General features: G+C 30.3%; 1 protein-coding gene across 2 annotated transcripts in view; it reads right to left on the bottom strand.

The window, feature by feature from the left end:
- LOC142220534 (uncharacterized) overlaps positions 1–18,016 on the bottom strand; it is a 109,389-nt gene that overhangs the window by 76,533 nt on the left and 14,840 nt on the right. For both annotated transcript variants that reach the window (XM_075289718.1, XM_075289721.1), the window contains exon 2: positions 2,921–2,957. In XM_075289718.1, the coding sequence (XP_075145833.1) occupies positions 2,921–2,957 (37 nt within the window). The remainder of the gene's footprint in view (positions 1–2,920; positions 2,958–18,016) is intronic.

Genomic DNA, 18,016 nt, shown 5'->3' with positions numbered 1-18,016 from the left:
ATAGAAATGAAACTTTGACAAAAAATTCTATAGAAATAAAATTTTGACAAAATTTTCAATAGAAAAAAAAAGACAAAATATTTTTTTTTTATATAAATAAAATTTTAATAATTTTTTTTTTATGAAAATAAAATAAAAAAAATCTATACCAATTAATATTTGGACAAAATTTTCTATAGAAATATAATTTTGACATAATTTTCAATCACAGAAATGATAGTATCAATTAAAAAATTAATTGATACTATTAATGTTTGCAAGTGACTTTTATTTCAATTAACAAATTAGTTGAATCAATTAAATTTTTAATTGAATTTTTTTTAAAACTCAATTAAAATTGTAATTGGAAAAATTGTCGTGAAGTTTTTTTCTCTGTTCTATAGAAATAAAATTTTGGTCAAATTTTCTATAGAAATAAAATTTTGAAAAATTTTTCTTTAGAAATAAAATTTGGACAACATTTTCTATTGAAATAAAATCTTGACAAAATTTTCTACAGAAATAAAATTTTGACAAAATTTTCTACACAAATAAAATTTTTACAAAATTTTCCATAGAAATAAAATTTGGACACAATTTTTTATAGAAATAAAATTTTGACAAAATTTTCTATAGGAATAAAATTTTGAATTTTTTTCAATAGAAATAATAATTTGAAAAAATTTTCTACAGAAGTAATATTTTGACAAAATTTTCTATAGAAATAAATTTTTGACAAAATTTTCTATACACTCAAAAAAAAAAGTTTACTTGGATCCAAAGATTTTGACCTTCCCTTAAGGATTTTGGTATTAATTCCGAGCCAAAGATGCATCTTCTTTAAAATAAAGACATCTTTGACGGACCTCCCTGGCTTTAAATGTAGGATAAATAAAATTAGATACAGATCTCATTCATCGAATTTTTATCCTCTGTTTGCGATATATTAATAAAGGTTTACGAGTATTTATGTACAAACAAATTCCAAATTAAAATCCAAATTATGACAGGTACTTCAAAGTAAAAACAGTTTTCTTAATGTTAAAAAAAAAAAGCTTTAAACCAAATATGCAAATCCTTAAAATAAGTCTTAGCCTATATTTGAAGCGATTTTATCTTAAATTTAAAATTTTATATACGTTTGTTGTTTTTGTTTTTTTGACCTTTTTTTGTTATCAAGCTCGAGGTCAGACCTCGAGCTTGAATTTACAAAAAGAAAACAGAAAGTTAATTTTAAAATGCAATATGTCAGTTGAGTTAAAGACGATTTCGTTAAATTAAAAATGTTTTTATTTATTTTAAGGAAAATTTGCCTTACTTCAAAGATCTACAACTTCAGCAGAGAGATGGAAAATTTCAAGATATGTGCCCTAAATTTAATGTTCTGTTTTTTTTTTTTTTTTTTTTTTTTTTGAAGCAAGGATTATAAACTTCCATTTAATTAAAATATCATTTTTTAAAGTATTTCGTCCTTAACATTAGGTAAATTTCGATTCCTAAAATTTAAGTTGCATAATCTTCCATATTAGGTCAATATTTTTTTTAGTGTAGAAATAAAATTTTGACAAAAATTTCCATTGGAACAAATTGTTGACAACATTTTCTAAAGAAATTAATTTCGACACAATTTTCTATAGAAATAAAGTTTTGACAAAAAAATTTTTTATAGAAAAAAATTTTGACGAAATTTTCTATAGAAATAAAATTTTCCCAAAATTTTCTGTAGAAATCAAACTTTGACAAAATGTTCGATGAAAATAAAATCTTGGCAAAAATTTTCTATGGAAATAAAATTTGGACAACATTTTCTATAGAAATAAAATTTTGACAAAATTTTCTATAGGAATAATAATTTGACAAAATTTTCTATAGGAATAAAATTTTGAAAATTTTACAATAGAAATAATAATCTGACATAATTTTCAATAGAAATAAAATATTGATAAAATTTTCTATAGGAATAAAATTTTGAAACATTTTCTGTAGAAATAATATTTTGACAAAATTTACTATAGAAATAAAATTTTGAAAAAATATTTCCCTAGAAATAAAATTTGGACAAATTTTTAATAGAAATAAAATTTTGGCAAAATTTCTATTGAATTAAAATTTTGACAAAATGTTCTATAGACATAAAATTTTGAGAAAAAATTTTATAGAAATAAAATTTTGAGAAAATTTTTTTTATAGAAAAAAATGTTGTATAGAAATAAAATTTGTACAAAATTTTCTATAGATATAAAATTTTGATAAAATATTCTACATTTTTATTATTTCTCGCAAAACAAGATTTTTTTGGTATATTTTTGGTAAAATTTTCTCCTCGAGTGGCAACTGTGGTTATGAATAACCCATGTAAAATACATTGCTTTTTATCCGATTTCGCATCACTAATATATCCATGGCACTATTTTTAATGCTTTTATGGCCACATTTTCTACTGATATGTTCCTGACTCAATTATATTTTTCAGTTTAAATATTATATTCTATTATTAATAATATGGTACTTCCTCTTTACGAACCGAGGGCTCAGCTAGATAATCATTACTTAATTTGAGAGAATATTTATTTAATTAATTTCCAATTTTTATGCTTCTTAAACATAGAAACGCTGTTTCGTAAATAAATATTGTCCCCTTAGGAGAATTAACAAACTATCGTGGAGATAGCAATTTTCCATGGAACTATGTGTGAAAATATTTTCCCTAATTTAATCACCAACTCCCTATGGAATTTTTAATGCAACTGATCACATTAGCACATGTTGGTCATATATTAAAATATTTTCAGATCACAAGCAAAATATTTCTAAATTTTACATCATTAGCCTAAATCACATAAATGAGATTTTCCCTACAATGAAAGGGAAAATATTTGAATTGAAAAAAAAAAAATTAAAAAGAGAGAGAACATAGAAAAAAAAAACAAAAGAAATTTACCTGTTGTTTAGCTTGAAGTGCGCATGCCGTCTCCGTTCTCGTAGCATTGTAGTGCGTTAATATTTCCCATAGTATGTGAAATATAGCAGAGAGACCATCAATAATAAGAAAAAGAGAACAAAAACAAAATAAAGAATGGAATAGCCAAAGGAGGGGAAATGGAAAATAAAATTTAGAAAATTGTTGTTTTATTTGCAGCCATTACCAAAAAGAAATCACATGGTGAGAATGAGGAGATTTTTCAACAAAAACAAATTAAGTAAATAAAGAGATACGTAATTAGGTTAAGAGTACATAAGTTATAATAAAGAGAAATAGAGAAAAAAAAGAGAAAATAGATTTCAATTTGTTAGTTATATTTGGAACTTTTGTATATAAATTTTGAATATTTTGTGTAAATATTGTATTTTTGTGTGAAAATGTGAATTAAAGTTTATTTTATTTTGTTTACTTTTTGTTTATTTTGTATTTTTTTTTTTTAGATTTTCTATTTGATGTTCAAATATACGTTTTTCTGATATATGTTTGTTTAATACATATGATTTGTTTTCGTTTTCTTTGTTTAAAAAATAAATATCATGTTTTGCCTTCAGCGCTCATTTGGAAACATACGCTGACAGTTTCTTCAACTTTTTCTTAAGCAGACGTTAATTATGCCTATGCTACAGCCGGGTCACATCATTTTCACTTAGTCAGCCTCATCCACATGGACGGTGCGTGTGGCGAAAGACTTTTTAACATAAAAACAACAACAATAAAACATACATAATGAAAATTAAATCGGATTTTATGAGAACCAATTTGTCGGTGCTTTTCACTTTTGTCATAATTTGCTTTCATATAAACATTGTTATTTTTTTGATTCTTTCATGTGCGTTAAACTTTTCTGTCAAAAATATTCAGTAAGACTCTGTGCTTAAAAAAATTCATTTTTATACCCTCCTCCATAGGATATTAACTTTGTCATTCTGTATGTAACACATCGCAATATTGATTTCCCCATAAGACCCCATAAAGTTTATATATTCTGGGTCATGGTGAAGTTCTGGGTCGATCTAGAGATCCCCGTCCGTCTGACTATTGCAATCACGCTAACATTTGAATGAAACAAATTATCGACTTTCAACTTGGAAAAATACATCTGTAAATGTCCGATGGTATTGCAAACAAGCCACTTTTAGGTATAGACCCATATACCACAAAAACGTTTACTTGAATCTAAAGATTTTGACATTTCCTTATGGATTTTGGTTCTTTAATATAAAGAAATTGTTTGCGACCTATCTCGCTTTAAACGAACAGTAAAATTAAAATTAGGATACAGACTTTATTTATCAAATTTTCATTGCGGTGTATTAATAAAGATATTCACGTAAAAAAATCTGTTTAAAAAATCAAATTATGCTTCAAAGTAAAAAATGTTTTTCTTAATTTCAAACAAGTATATACGGCCGTAAGTTCTGCCAGGCCGAATCTTATGTACCCTCCACCATGGATTGCGTAGAAACTTCTACGAAAGACTGTTATCCACAATCGAATTACTTGGGTTGTGGTATTTTAAAACTTCTTAACATCGTTTTCTAAATTGTGAGTTAGTCCATACGTGGTATATATTAGACAATAAAGTTATGCGTAGGTATGTCTACAAATAATTTTTGTGTGATTGGGGATCGATTTATCTGAGGGCTATATATAACTATAGACCGATATGGACCTAATTAGGCGTGGCTGTTAACAGCTATATACTAGCACAATGTACCAAATTTCAACTGACTCGGATGAAATTTGCTCCTCCAAGAGCCTCCAAAACCAAATCTCGGGATCGGTTTATGTGGGGGCTATAACAATTATGATTATGGACTGATATGGACCACTTTTGGCATGGTTGTTAAATATCATATACTACCACCACATACCAAATTTCAACCAGATCGGATGAATTTTGCTTCTCCAAAAGGCACCAGAGTTCAAATCTGAGGATAGGTTTATATGGGTGCTATATATAATTATGGACTGATATGAACCAATTCCTGCATGGTTGGTGGATACCATATACTAACATCACGTACCAAATTTCAACCGAATTGGATGAATTTTGCTCTTCCAAGGGGCTCCGGAGGTCAAATCTTGGGATCGGTTTATATGGGGCGTATATATAATTATTGACCGATTTCGACCAATTTTTGCATGGGTGTTTGAGGCCATATGTTAAAACCACGTACCAAGTTTCAACCGGATCGGATGAATTTTGCTCCTCTAAGAGGCTCCAGAGGTCAAATCTGGGTATCGGCTTATATGGGGGCTATATATTATTATGGGTCGATGTGGACCAATTTTTGCATGGTCATTAGAGAACATATACCAACACCATGTACCAAATTTCAGCCAGATCGGATGAAATTTGCTTCTCTTAGAGGCTCCGCAAGCCAAATCGGGGGATCGGTTTATATGGGGGCTATATATAATTATGGACCTATGTGGACCAGTTTTTGCATGGTTGTTAGAGACCATATACTAACACCATGTACCAAATTTCAGCCGGATCGGGTGAAATTTGCTTCTCTTAGAGCAATCGCAAGCCAAATTTGGCGGACCGTTTATATGGGGGCTATACATAAAAGTGAACCGATATGGACCAATTTTTGCATGGTTGTTAGAGACCATATACTAACACCATGTACCAAATTTCAGCCTGATCGGATGAAATTTGCTTCTTTTAGAGCAATCGCAAGCCAAATTTAGGGGTCCGTTTATATGGGGGCTATACGTAAAAGTGGAACGATATGGCCCATTTGCAATACCATTCGAGCTACATCAATAAAAACTACTTGTGCCAAGTTTCAAGTCGATAGCTTGTTTCGTTCGGAAGTTAGCGTGAATTCAACAGACGGACGGACGGACATGCTCGGATCGATTCAGAATTTCACCACGACCCAAAATATATATGCTTTATGGGGTCTTAGAGCAATATTTCGATGTGTTACAAACGGAATGACAAAGTTAATATATCCCCATCCTATGGTGGAGGGTATAAAAACAATCTTAAACAAAAGATGCTAAATCCTCAAAATAGCCTATATTTGAAGAGTTTTTATATTAAATCTAAAAATTCAATATTTCACTTAAATTAAGATCGATTTTTTTTTTAATCAAAAATACGTTTCTTTATTTTAAGGAAAAATTTATTTAAATTAAATTTTTACTTTTTAAAATTTTTTTCGTAAATTTAATAAAAAAAAACTTTTTGAAGCTAAGATTATAAACCTTATTTTAATTAAAATTTCATTATTTTAAAGAATGTTGTCTGTAACATTTCTTAAATTGTGCATCCCAAAATTTAGGTTACGTAATCTTTAATATAACATAAATATTTATACCCTTCACCACTACTGTGGTACAGGTTATAATAAGTTTGTGCATTTGTATGTAACGCCGAAAAGGAGTAGTCATAGACCCATCTTTTAGTATACCGATCGGCTTAGAATTAAATTCTGAGTCGATTTAGCGATGTCCGTCTGTCTGTCTGTCTGTTGATGTATTTTTGTGTACAAAGTGCAGCTATCAGTTTAAGTCCAATCGTCTTCAAACTTGACATAGGGCTCTTTTTCGACTCAAAGACGATCCCTATTGATTTTGGTTCAGATTTAGATATAGCTGCCATATATATTTAGAACCGATCTGAATATTTTGTGAGCCTAGTAAATTTTGTAGAATAACAGTCAAATATGTTCAGATTCAGATATAGCTTCCATATATAGCTTTCGCCCGATTTACACTCCTAGGGCCCCAGAGGCCAATATTTTGTTCCGATTTACGTGAAATTTTGCACAGGGAGTAGAGTTAACATTATAAATAACATTTTTAATATGCATGCCAAATTTATTTGAAATTGGTCCAGATTTAAATGTAGCCGACATATATATTTTTCGTCCGATACGCACTTATATGGCCCCAAAGGTCAAACTTTCACTCCGATTTACTTAAAATGTTGCACAGAGAATAAGACTAATATACACATGGCAAATTTGGTCAAAATCGGTTCAGGTTTAGATCTAACTCCCATATATATAACAGGTTGGCTGATAAGTCCCCGGTCTGGCACATAGATGGCGTCGCTAGCATTAAATGCATATTATTTTTATATAATACCAACTTTAAATGATTCGTGTCAAAATTTGACGTCTGTAAGTCAATTAGTTTGTGGGATAGAGCGTCTTTTGTGAAGCAACTTTTGTTATTGTGAAAAAAATGGAAAAAAGGAATTTCGTGTTTTGATAAAAATACAGTTTTCTGAAGGGAAAAAATACGGTGGAAGCAAAAACTTGGCTTGATAATGAGTTTCCGGACTCTGCCCCAGGGAAATCAACAATAATTGATTGGTATGCAAAATTCAAGCGTGGTGAAATGAGCACGGGGGACATCAAACAAATCCACAAAATGATTTCGAAGGACCGTAAAATGAAGTTGATCGAAATAGCAGAGGCCTTAAAGATATCAAAGGAACGTGTTGGTCATATCATTCATCAATATTTGGATATGCGGAAGCTCTATGCAAAATGGGTGCCTCGCGAGCTCACATTTGACCAAAAACAACAACGTGTTGATGATTCTGAGCGGTGTTTGCAGCTGTTAACTCGTAATACACCCGAGTTTTTCCGTCGATATGTGACAATGGACGAAACATGGCTCCATCACTACACTCCTGAGTCCAATCGACAGTCGGCTGAGTGGACAGCGACCAGTGAACTGTCTCCGAAGCGTGGAAAGACTCAAAAGTCCGCTGGCAAAGTAATGGCCTCTGTTTTTTGGGATGCGCATGGAATAATTTTTATCGATTATCTTGAGAGGGGAAAAACCATCAACAGTGACTATTATATGGCGTTATTGGCGCGTTTGAAGATCGAAATCGCGGCAAAACGGCCCCATATGGAGAAGAAAAAAGTGTTGTTCCACCAAGACAACGCACCGTGCCACAAGTCATTGAGAACGATGGCAAAAATTCATGTATTGGGCGTCGAATTGCTTCCCCACCCACCGTATTCTTCAGATCTGGCCCCCATCGACTTTTTCTTGTTCTCAGACCTCAAAAGGATGCTCGCAGGGCTGCAATGAAGAGGTGATCGCCGAAACTGAGGCCTATTTTGAGGCAAAACCGAAGGAGTACTACCAAAATGGTATCAAAAAATTGGAAGGTCATTATAATCGTTTATCGCTCTCGAAGGGAACTATGAATACACTGAACAAAAAGGATACTCGTCTCCAAAGATTTTGTCTTTATTTTAAAAAATTTGGTATTGATTCCGAGCCAAAGTAGCGGAGAATACAAGTAAGGATACTTTTAAGACACAATTCTCTTTTAAATCTAGGTTTTGTGTACTTGCTTCTAGGAAGCAAATTTTAATTTTTCGCTTTCTCAGATTTGTTATTTCATATGCTATCAAAGTCCTTTAAACACGAGTTAACGGCAACTTTATTTTCCAAATTAGGACTTGACTTCCAGTAGAAATTATGCTATGTTTGAAATAAAAAACTTCTTTAAAATAAAGTTTTGAAAAACATGTCCTATATTTGAACGATTTTTTGCTTTGTAGTCAAGATGTAAAAAGACAACAAATTTAAAGACAATTTCATTAAATTTAAAGAATTTTTCTGAATTATTAAAGTCAAGTTGACCTTTGCCTATAATTTTTTTCTTTCATGTTAAGATACCCATTTTTAAGTCAAATCACTTAATTATAAGGACAATACGACTTCATTGAAAAGTTTATCGACTTTTGGACAAGGAAAATAACTTTATGTTAGAGAAATGCGTCTTCTATGCTAATCAAAATTTGTATTCGTATTTTAAAGACATGAAATCTTTGACCTCACGACAATATTTTTTTCAGTGTAATAAAAACGAATTTTGACAAAAAAAAAGTGTTTTTCTTTGTTAGACCAAGAACTTATCAGCCAACCTGTTATGCTCACGACAAAAAATCCCGTTTACAAACACAAAACGCTTACGATTCATTTCCAATTTTAGTGACACCTACGTATGGGAGCCACCGTGGTGCAATGGTTAGCATGCCCGCCTTGCATACACAAGGTCGTGGGTTCGATTCCTGCTTCGACCGAACACCAAAAAGTTTTTCAGCGGTGGATTATCCCACCTCAGTAATGCTGGTGACATATCTGAGGGTTTCAAAGCTTCTCTAAGTGGTTTCACTGCAATGTGGAAAGCCGTTCGGACTCGGCTATAAAAAGGAGGTCCATTGTCATTGAGCTTAGGTTAGGTTAGGTTAAAGTGGCAGCCCGATTAAATTTCAGGCTCACTTAGACTATTCAGTCCATTGTGATACCACATTTAATTAAAAGTGCCTATTACATATGGGCACTTATAGTCTTAACCACTGAACCTTCTCTATTATTTACTTTTGTGGCACCAACCGGATTGCTCCAGAAACATTAACAAACTACTTAAGGTAACGTTTTCCAGGTCCGCCAGTAATCTAAAATTCGCTTACGCCTTACACAAAAAGCAGGACACTAACACAAGAGGTGTTTAACCCTCTAATGCCCAAGTCCGCCTTTAGGCAGGCTTCATTTAATAAGGAAGCTTTTAGTAAAACACACCTTAAGACAATAAAAATGGGCAAAATAAAAAGAAAACTTATTTGAAACTATTCAAGAGGCTTTGCAGCATATGCTGAATTTTACCGATTACATTTTTCATGCTTAGTTCTCTTGCTTTGGTGTCGTTAACATTGAAAATTTAATCAGCTGGCAAAATAATTGGGGCATTAGAGGGTTAATTGATTCCTTTTCCTCCACATCATGACAGCTTATACAATAGTCATTATACTTCGCACATATAGTTTTTGCAAATTCGCCTATCAGGCAGCGACCCGTTATAGCAGATATCAGCAGTGCTATCTGACGCCTCGAGAACACTAGCATATCTAGTGTGCGGTTTAAGTTTAAATGGGGCCATATTTGCTTGGTGTCGATACAACCCTTGCAATTCTCCCATTGAATATTGGCCATCATAACAGCCTTCTCACACAGTAAGAGCTTGCAGGTGGCCAGAGGCATACCAACAGATTCTAGTTCCCCTGGAACATGTAAGGTAGCACATCTGCTTCGCAGTTCCCCGGTATGTTCCTATGGCCAGACACACATATTAGGTGAATATTGTACTGCTCAGCCATCTCGTTGAGAGATTTGCGGCAGTCTATGGCCGTTTTCGAGTTAAGGAACACAGAGTCCAAGGATTTAATTGCAGGTTGACTGTCTGAGTATATATTAATGCCAATATTTGTTGGAACATTACTTCTCAGCCAATTCACCACCTCTGTTATTGCCAATATTTCAGCCCGAAAAACACTACAGTGATTAGGTAATCTTTTCGATATTCGAATTTCCAGATCTTTAGAATATACTCCGAACCACATTTGTCCATTCAATTGAGCTTAACATGGAATCGGGCAGCACTCAATGATAGGAGAGAAGTTCACCAATGTGGTATCACAATGACCTGAATAGTCTAAGTGAGCCTGATACATCGGGCTGCCTCCTAACCTAACCTACGTATGGTGTTAGAACTAACCCTCTCGATTTTCATCTCATGTTTTCAGTACGGTCCCTCATGTAAATCACTGGATTTTTTGTAAGTCACGAAATTTTCAATCGTGAGTATAAGTCTTTAAAATATTTTCGTGCGTGAGCGTTAGCCCTACCAAAGACATCGTGCGTGAGTGTGCGTCAGCACACCTCTAACATAATTCCTATATAGGCCCGTCCGCATTTAAGGCCGTATTTAATTGTTTTACTTGTGCGACATAGCCTACAAATAGTTCCGCACGCAGAGAAGGAATATGATCACCTCAAACATGTTTCAAGAACAAAATGTTATTTTTGTACGGTGAACATGTAACATGTTTGTCACTAAAATGTTATTTTCTCGTCAAATATAACCTGCTTGCCGAAATCAGATACATGATTTCCGAGAAAATAACATGGTTGCGAAAACCATGTTACATGGTCACCACCCAAAAAATAACATTTTGCTCTTAAAACATGTTTGGGGTGATCATATTCCTTCTCTGGGTGCGGATTTTAATTTTTGATGATGTATAGTACAAGTCGTAAAATTTTTGCAAATTTTTGAGGGTAAGTTTAGTTTATTTCGAATTTATTCCGGGAAAAAGTTAGCAACATATTTTAGTGTACGTCGGCTTATGTATGTCATATCATTAATAAAAATTCATCACTTCCTACAAAAAAAAAAATCATAAAAAATTTAAATAACCTATTTTCATTAAATTTAGATATAATTCTAGTTATTTTTATATTTGCATATGGTTTTCAACATACAAACTTCTTTACTACGAGTCCAATACATTACAAACAATGTTATGTTGCCATATAGGGCAAAATAACACAAAAAAAAACGAAAGACATTAATCACTTACTCAGAATCGTAAAATGAACTCATAAGGAAACGGCTGACACTAAAAAAAAGTGCGTTGAGTTGTTACTCTAGACGTTCTTGCTCGCTGTTATTTTTTTTTTATGCTTTATTCTCGTATACGACACAGTTCGGAAATATTAAAATTTATGCACACACAAACAATAATAAAAAAAATTGCATTTTTTTCGTTTCTATTTTTCTTTTCATAAGGGAAAAATCCCAGAGTCGTAAAAATCACCGAAAATACATTACGATGTCGTTGTTTATTGATTTAAATCGAAATTAAACAAAAAGAGAAAAATTATGAATGAAAGAAAGACCTTTTGATTTTATTTTATTACTGGGAATAAATCTTTCCCATAAAGGCACAAATCACATTCAATTTTGTTAATATTTGTTTAAATATATATATTTTTATGTTATACGTTTCATTTGACCAACACTAGCTACTCGGGCCTATGTAGCTACTCAACACGCACGAGACCAAATAGCATACTAAAGACGATGGCAGTGGCCAATAATCATAGTCTTGGAAAAGGCAAAAATTATGCGCGTTGCAACTTTTTTGTTTGTTGATTTTTTTTTTTTTTTTTTTGGATTGTTTAACTTTTTTCTGTAAGCAGATTTCTGTCTTTCTTTTTTTTTTGTCTATATGCTTTGCTTGTTTGCCTCAGTGTTTGTTCGTTTTCTGTAAAATATGGTATTACGAAAATATCCATATAGTTGGCCAGACAATCCAACAGACAGACATAGGCATCTTGTGTTAGAATATCTTTAGATATGTTTTAACAAAAACAACCCAAATGTTGTTGCAACGCTACGGTCCGACATCAGAGATGAAACAGCGTAACAAAAAACATCGCAAAACGCGGCATTTGTGGAAAACGCATTGGCTATGCTGCCCCCACTGTTCTTCGATTCGTGCTGACGCTATGGTTGCTCGCGTTCATTAGAGCTTCTCCGATGCCTAATGCTAATGCCGCGATGCGTGTAGCACAAGATGTTGTTGATCAAACTAAACGACAAACCTCGCAACGCCTAACCGCTGCTAGAGCACAGGAAGAAATACGTTTATAATTTGCTCTAGAAAAAGTCAACAATAAAAAATGTTTAGACAAAAATCTACGTAGATACGAATGCGTAAGAATTTTTTTTTTTTTTTGTTTCTTTTTGATGCTAAATTATATGCATATATATATTTAAACAAAAAATGAAACATACACACCGACAAAGCAACAAAAACACACTGTGAAATGTATACGTCTTTGATTTGTTTTTATAAAAGCGCGGTAAACTGTTTTTATTTGTAAAACCCACCGTTTTGTTTGAGGTAGAATATACAAATATTGAGTATTAGGGTGGAATGGAAATGGGAGAAAGATAGGATAAAAGTATGCTACTAAGGGACTGAACCGAATCCAAACATATTTGACACACTTTACGAGACTATTAATTGTACTCCTTGTGTAAAAATTAAGTACATATAGGGCGAAAGATACATATTGGGGATATATCTAAATTTTAACCGATTTATTCACAAAATCAATTGAGTTCTATTCTATTCCAAAACACATGCTTATGCCAAATTTCCAAAATTGGGTTAAAGCTGCGACATACACTTTGATCACAAAAATGTGATCACAGACGGACGGACATTATGGCTGAAGGCACCATGTGTCCATCTCGTCTCCTTCACAATAAATTGCGGGAATATCACAGGAAAATTGCTGTTTCTATTAGTACAAGAAGTCAAATTGGGAGTTTTGTCTATAAGGAAGTTATATCGAGCATATACGCAAAAAAAATAATTCTTTCCTCTCAAACGAAATTTTAGACAAACAAAGTTCGTTTCTCATTTGCTTGTCGCTGTAAAGAAGTTTATTTGGAAGAAAAGTATATACTTTTTGTGATAAACGTGTATTCGTTTCCAGGATGTAAAAACAGTTTCATAAAAACTAACTCAAAAAACAATATTTTCTGGCTAATTGCATTTTCCCACACATCTTTCTCATTTCCACCAGGTTTTTTAGTGCTTAGCACTTTGTTCTGTAATACAAACAATGTAGGAGAAATTATTCGATTTTATAAATTTTTAACTTTACCTTTCGCCTGGACGGAGAATCGAACCGCGGACCATGCAATTTGTAAGCCAACACTCTATCCACTGAGCTATGTAGCTGTTATTGTCATCAATAGACAATTATCCATACAAGTTATATTTATATAGCAAAGCTTGCGGCATCCACGAGCCGATTAAACAAACTTTATTTAAAAAAACATACAATTAGTTGGGAACCGTGGCGCAGTGGTTGCTATGTCCGCCTTACATGCCAAGGGTCGTGGGTTCGATCCCTGCTTCGACCGAACACCAAACAGTTTTTTTACATATATTCCAGATATGTTCGGAAGATTCCGAAAAGATGTTCAACATTACATACTACTATATTAAATTTTTACTATGAACTGTAAAATGTAACTTATTAAGGACCTAAAGTCAGAAAACAACAGTGCTTGATATAAACGAAATGGACTGCGTTGTTGGTTCAAAAATATTTTTTTATTGAAAAAAAAAAAAAAAATGTTGTAACAACCGAATTTTTTTGGTGATAAAAGTTTAAAATTTATTTGGTACACGTTTTCCAAACGTTTTTTTTTCTTTCTTTGCGTATATGAACAAACTTTGGATAGCTTCTGTTGGATCCCAAAATTTAAAAAACTAAGTAACTCGGATGGAAATTGCACGGCCTCAAATCAGATCGGTATATATGGAGGCTATATCAAAGTATGTACCCACATATATCAAATTTAGCCCCGCTCTCTAATTTTTTTTGCAAAATTTTGACAAAATTTTCTATAGAAATAAAATTTTGACAAAATTTTTTATAGAAATAAAATTTTGACAAAATTTTTTATAGAAATAAAATTTTGACAAAATTTTCTCTAAAAATAAAATATGGACAAAATTTTCTATAGAAATAAAATTTTGACAAAATTTTCTATAGAAATAATATTTTGAAAAAAATGTTCTATAGAAAAAAATTGACAAAATTTTCTATAGAAATAATATTTAGAAAAAAATTTTCTATAGAAAAAAATTGACAACATTTTCTATAGAAATAAAATGTTGACAAAATTTCCTATAGCAATAAAATTTTTGACAAAATTTCTTATAAAAATAAAATTTTGACAAAATTTTCTATAGAAATAAAATTTTGACAACATTTTCTATAGATATCAAATTTTGACGAAATTTTCTAAGAAACAAAATTTTCTATGGAAATAAAATTTTGACAAAATGTTCTATAGAGATCCAATTTTGATAACATTTTCTATAGAAATAAAATTTTGACAAAGTTTTATAGAGATAAAATTTAAAAAAAAAAAACTTCTGTAGAAAAAAAAATTTTCTATAGATATCAAATTTTGACAAAAATTTCTATAGAAACAAAAGTTTGACACAATTATCTACAGAAATAAAATTTTGACAAAAGTTTTTATGGAAATAAAATTTGGACAAAATGTTCTATAGAAATAATATGTTGATAACATTTTCTATAGAAATTAAATTTTGACAAAGTTTTATAGAGACATGAAATGTTAACAAAATTTTCTGAAGAAATAAAACTTTGATAAAAATTTCTATAAAAATAACATTTTGAAAAATTTTCCATAGAAATAAAGTTTTGAAAAAATTTACTATAGAAATTAAATTTTGACAAAATTTCTTATAGAAAAAAAATTTTGACAAAATCTTCTATACATTCAATGTTGACAACATTTTCTATAGAAATCAAATTTTGACAACATTTTCTATAGATATCAAATTTTGCCAAATTTTCTATAGAAATAAAATTTTCTATGGAAATAAAATTTTGACAGAATGTTCTATAAAAATAAAATTTTGACAAAGTTTTATAGAGAAATGAAATTTTGAAAAAAAATTCTGTAGAAATAAAATTTTGACAAAATCTTCTATACATTCAATGTTGACAACATTTTCTATAGAAATCAAATTTTGACAACATTTTCTATAGTTATCAAAATTTGCCAAATTTTCTATAGAAATAAAATTTTCTATGGAAATAAAATTTTGACAGAATGTTCTATAGAAATAAAATTTTAACAAAGTTTTATAGAGACATGAAATTTTCACAAAATTTTCCGTAGAAATAAAATTTTGATAAATTTTTCTATAAAAATAAAATTTTGACAAAATCTTCTATACATTCAATGTTGACAACATTTTCTATAGAAATCAAATTTTGACAACATTTTCTATAGAAACAAAATTTTGACAAAATAATCTACGGAAATAAAATTTTGACAAAATTTTCTATACAAATAAATTTTTTACAAAATTTTCTATAGAAATAAAATTTGAAAAAAAATTCCTATAGAAATAACATTTTGACAAAATTTCTTATAGAAATAAAATTTTGACAAAATTTTCTATATATTCAATTTTGACAACATTTTCTATAGAAGCAAATTTTGACAAAATTTTCTATCAAAGTAAAATTTTGACAAAATCTTCTATAAAAATGAAATTTTGATAAAATTTTCCATAAAAATAAAGTTTTGACAATATTTGCTACAGAAATTAAATTTAGACAAAATTTCTTATAGAAATAAAATTTTACAAAATCTTCTATACATTCAATGTTGACAACATTTTCTATAGAAATCAAATTTTGACAACATTTTCTATAGATATCAAATTTTGACAAAATTTTCTATAGAAATAAAATTTTGGCAAAATATTCTATGAAATAAAATTTTGACAAAATTTTCTAAGAAATAAAATTTTCTATGGTAATGAAATTTTGACAAAATGGTCTATAAAATAAAATTTTGATACAGTTTTATAGAAAATAATAGAGAAATGAAAAAAATTTCTGTAGAAGTAAAATTTTCTATAGAAATAAAATTTTGACAAAATTTTCTATAAAAATAAAATATTGACAAAATCTTTTTTAAAAATAATATTTTGACAAAATTTTCTATGGAAGTAAAATTTTGACAAAATTTTCTATAGTAATAAAATTTTGACAAAATTTTCTATAGTAATAAAATTTTTACAAAACTTTCTATAGAAATAAAATATTGGCAAAATTTTCTATAGAATGAAAATTTTGCAAAATATAATTTTTTTTGCTGGTTTTTTGGTAACATTTATGGCTCGAGTGACAACCGTAATGGCAGCCTGTTATGTTACCACATACATTGAACTTCATTTAATTTATTGCATTCAATCCATGAGAGTCTAAGTAAATTTTTGCTACTAGTTTCTTCTCAATATCTTGAAATTATTAATTTAGATGCACTTTCCCATTTTAAATATTTCCATTATTATGTTTTTCTAAGTGTGCCACATTTATCGCCACCTTCCAATAACAATTTCGATTTTATTAGAGAAAACTATTAAATGTCCAAAATGAATTTCATATTTCAACAAAAATTATGTTCGGCGATCTCGTTTGAATATTCTGCTTTTAATATCTCTGGGCGCAAACGCATAAAAAAATATTGTAATAGGAAAAATCTTTTTCCACCGCCAGTCAAATAATAAAGCGGCATACTTAAATACATCAGCGCAGCATAAGCTGATATGGTTTTATGGTGAGAAATTTTTGATATATGTTTTTCCATTTCCACTAAAATGAAAACCATATATCATCATAAAATTTAAGATTACATTGGACGGCATCAAAGTGGGTGGATTTTGTAAATATTCTTATTAGTTAAACAAAGTGAGAAAAGAAAAAAACAATATTTTTCGAAAAAATTAAATTGGAAATATAGAATATGAAATCTCCAATTTATTATTTTTGTGTATTTAAGCCGATAGCCTAAGTTGCTTGTTGATTTTTTATAATACATGTATTATAATTTGTAATTATAATAAATATTTTAATAAACAAATAAAACACATGCGTGTGTCTTTATAACCACTAGAGAATAATCATCATTACTTCGCTATACAAATGGCATATCCATGGTAGATGATTGTAGTTTCTAGTTCTGTGTAGGAATTGTAAGAAATTCGACTTTCTTAACAAATGAATCTACTCGACAATTCTGCTCGACTCCATTTATCACCAGCCTCGACTACGGGTAAATCCCATTTTAATAGCACTCTATTTGCAATTTTATAGTAGAGAGTAACAAAAAATGGACCGCTATAAATTATCTTATTTATTGATTTATTTATTCTGTAGCACCAAAATAAACATACGATCTAAATTTTATTCACATTGTATGCATGTGAATGATATGCGCCCAAGAAATCGAACCGAAAATATGGCTACTATTTGGCATATTTCTTGAGGGATCCCAAATTCTGGCAAATCGTATGAAAATTTTAGAGTGGCAACAAATGTTTGACTTTTTGACAAAAACAAATCAGAAGATCGGTTTATATCTGAGTCTTATATCACAAAACTACTCGCTGTGTCCTATCTTCGAGCGCGATGTCTACAGACGGACGGATATTAAAATAAAATTAAAAAAAAAAAAACAAGTATGGAAAGTTTAAAGTCGGCCGACAATATTATACCTTTCACCACTTTGTAGAATATAATTTTTGAAACCATCTGAAATTCTTGAAATTTCTGATCTGAACCGATTTGGACAAAATTTGCTAC

The sequence above is a fragment of the Haematobia irritans genome, chromosome 1, assembly GCF_050003625.1.
Source record: "Haematobia irritans isolate KBUSLIRL chromosome 1, ASM5000362v1, whole genome shotgun sequence".
Classification (NCBI taxonomy): Eukaryota; Metazoa; Arthropoda; class Insecta; order Diptera; family Muscidae; genus Haematobia; species Haematobia irritans.
The sequence above is the reverse complement of the archived record's forward strand: the minus strand, read 5'-3'. Positions and strand labels throughout refer to the sequence as shown.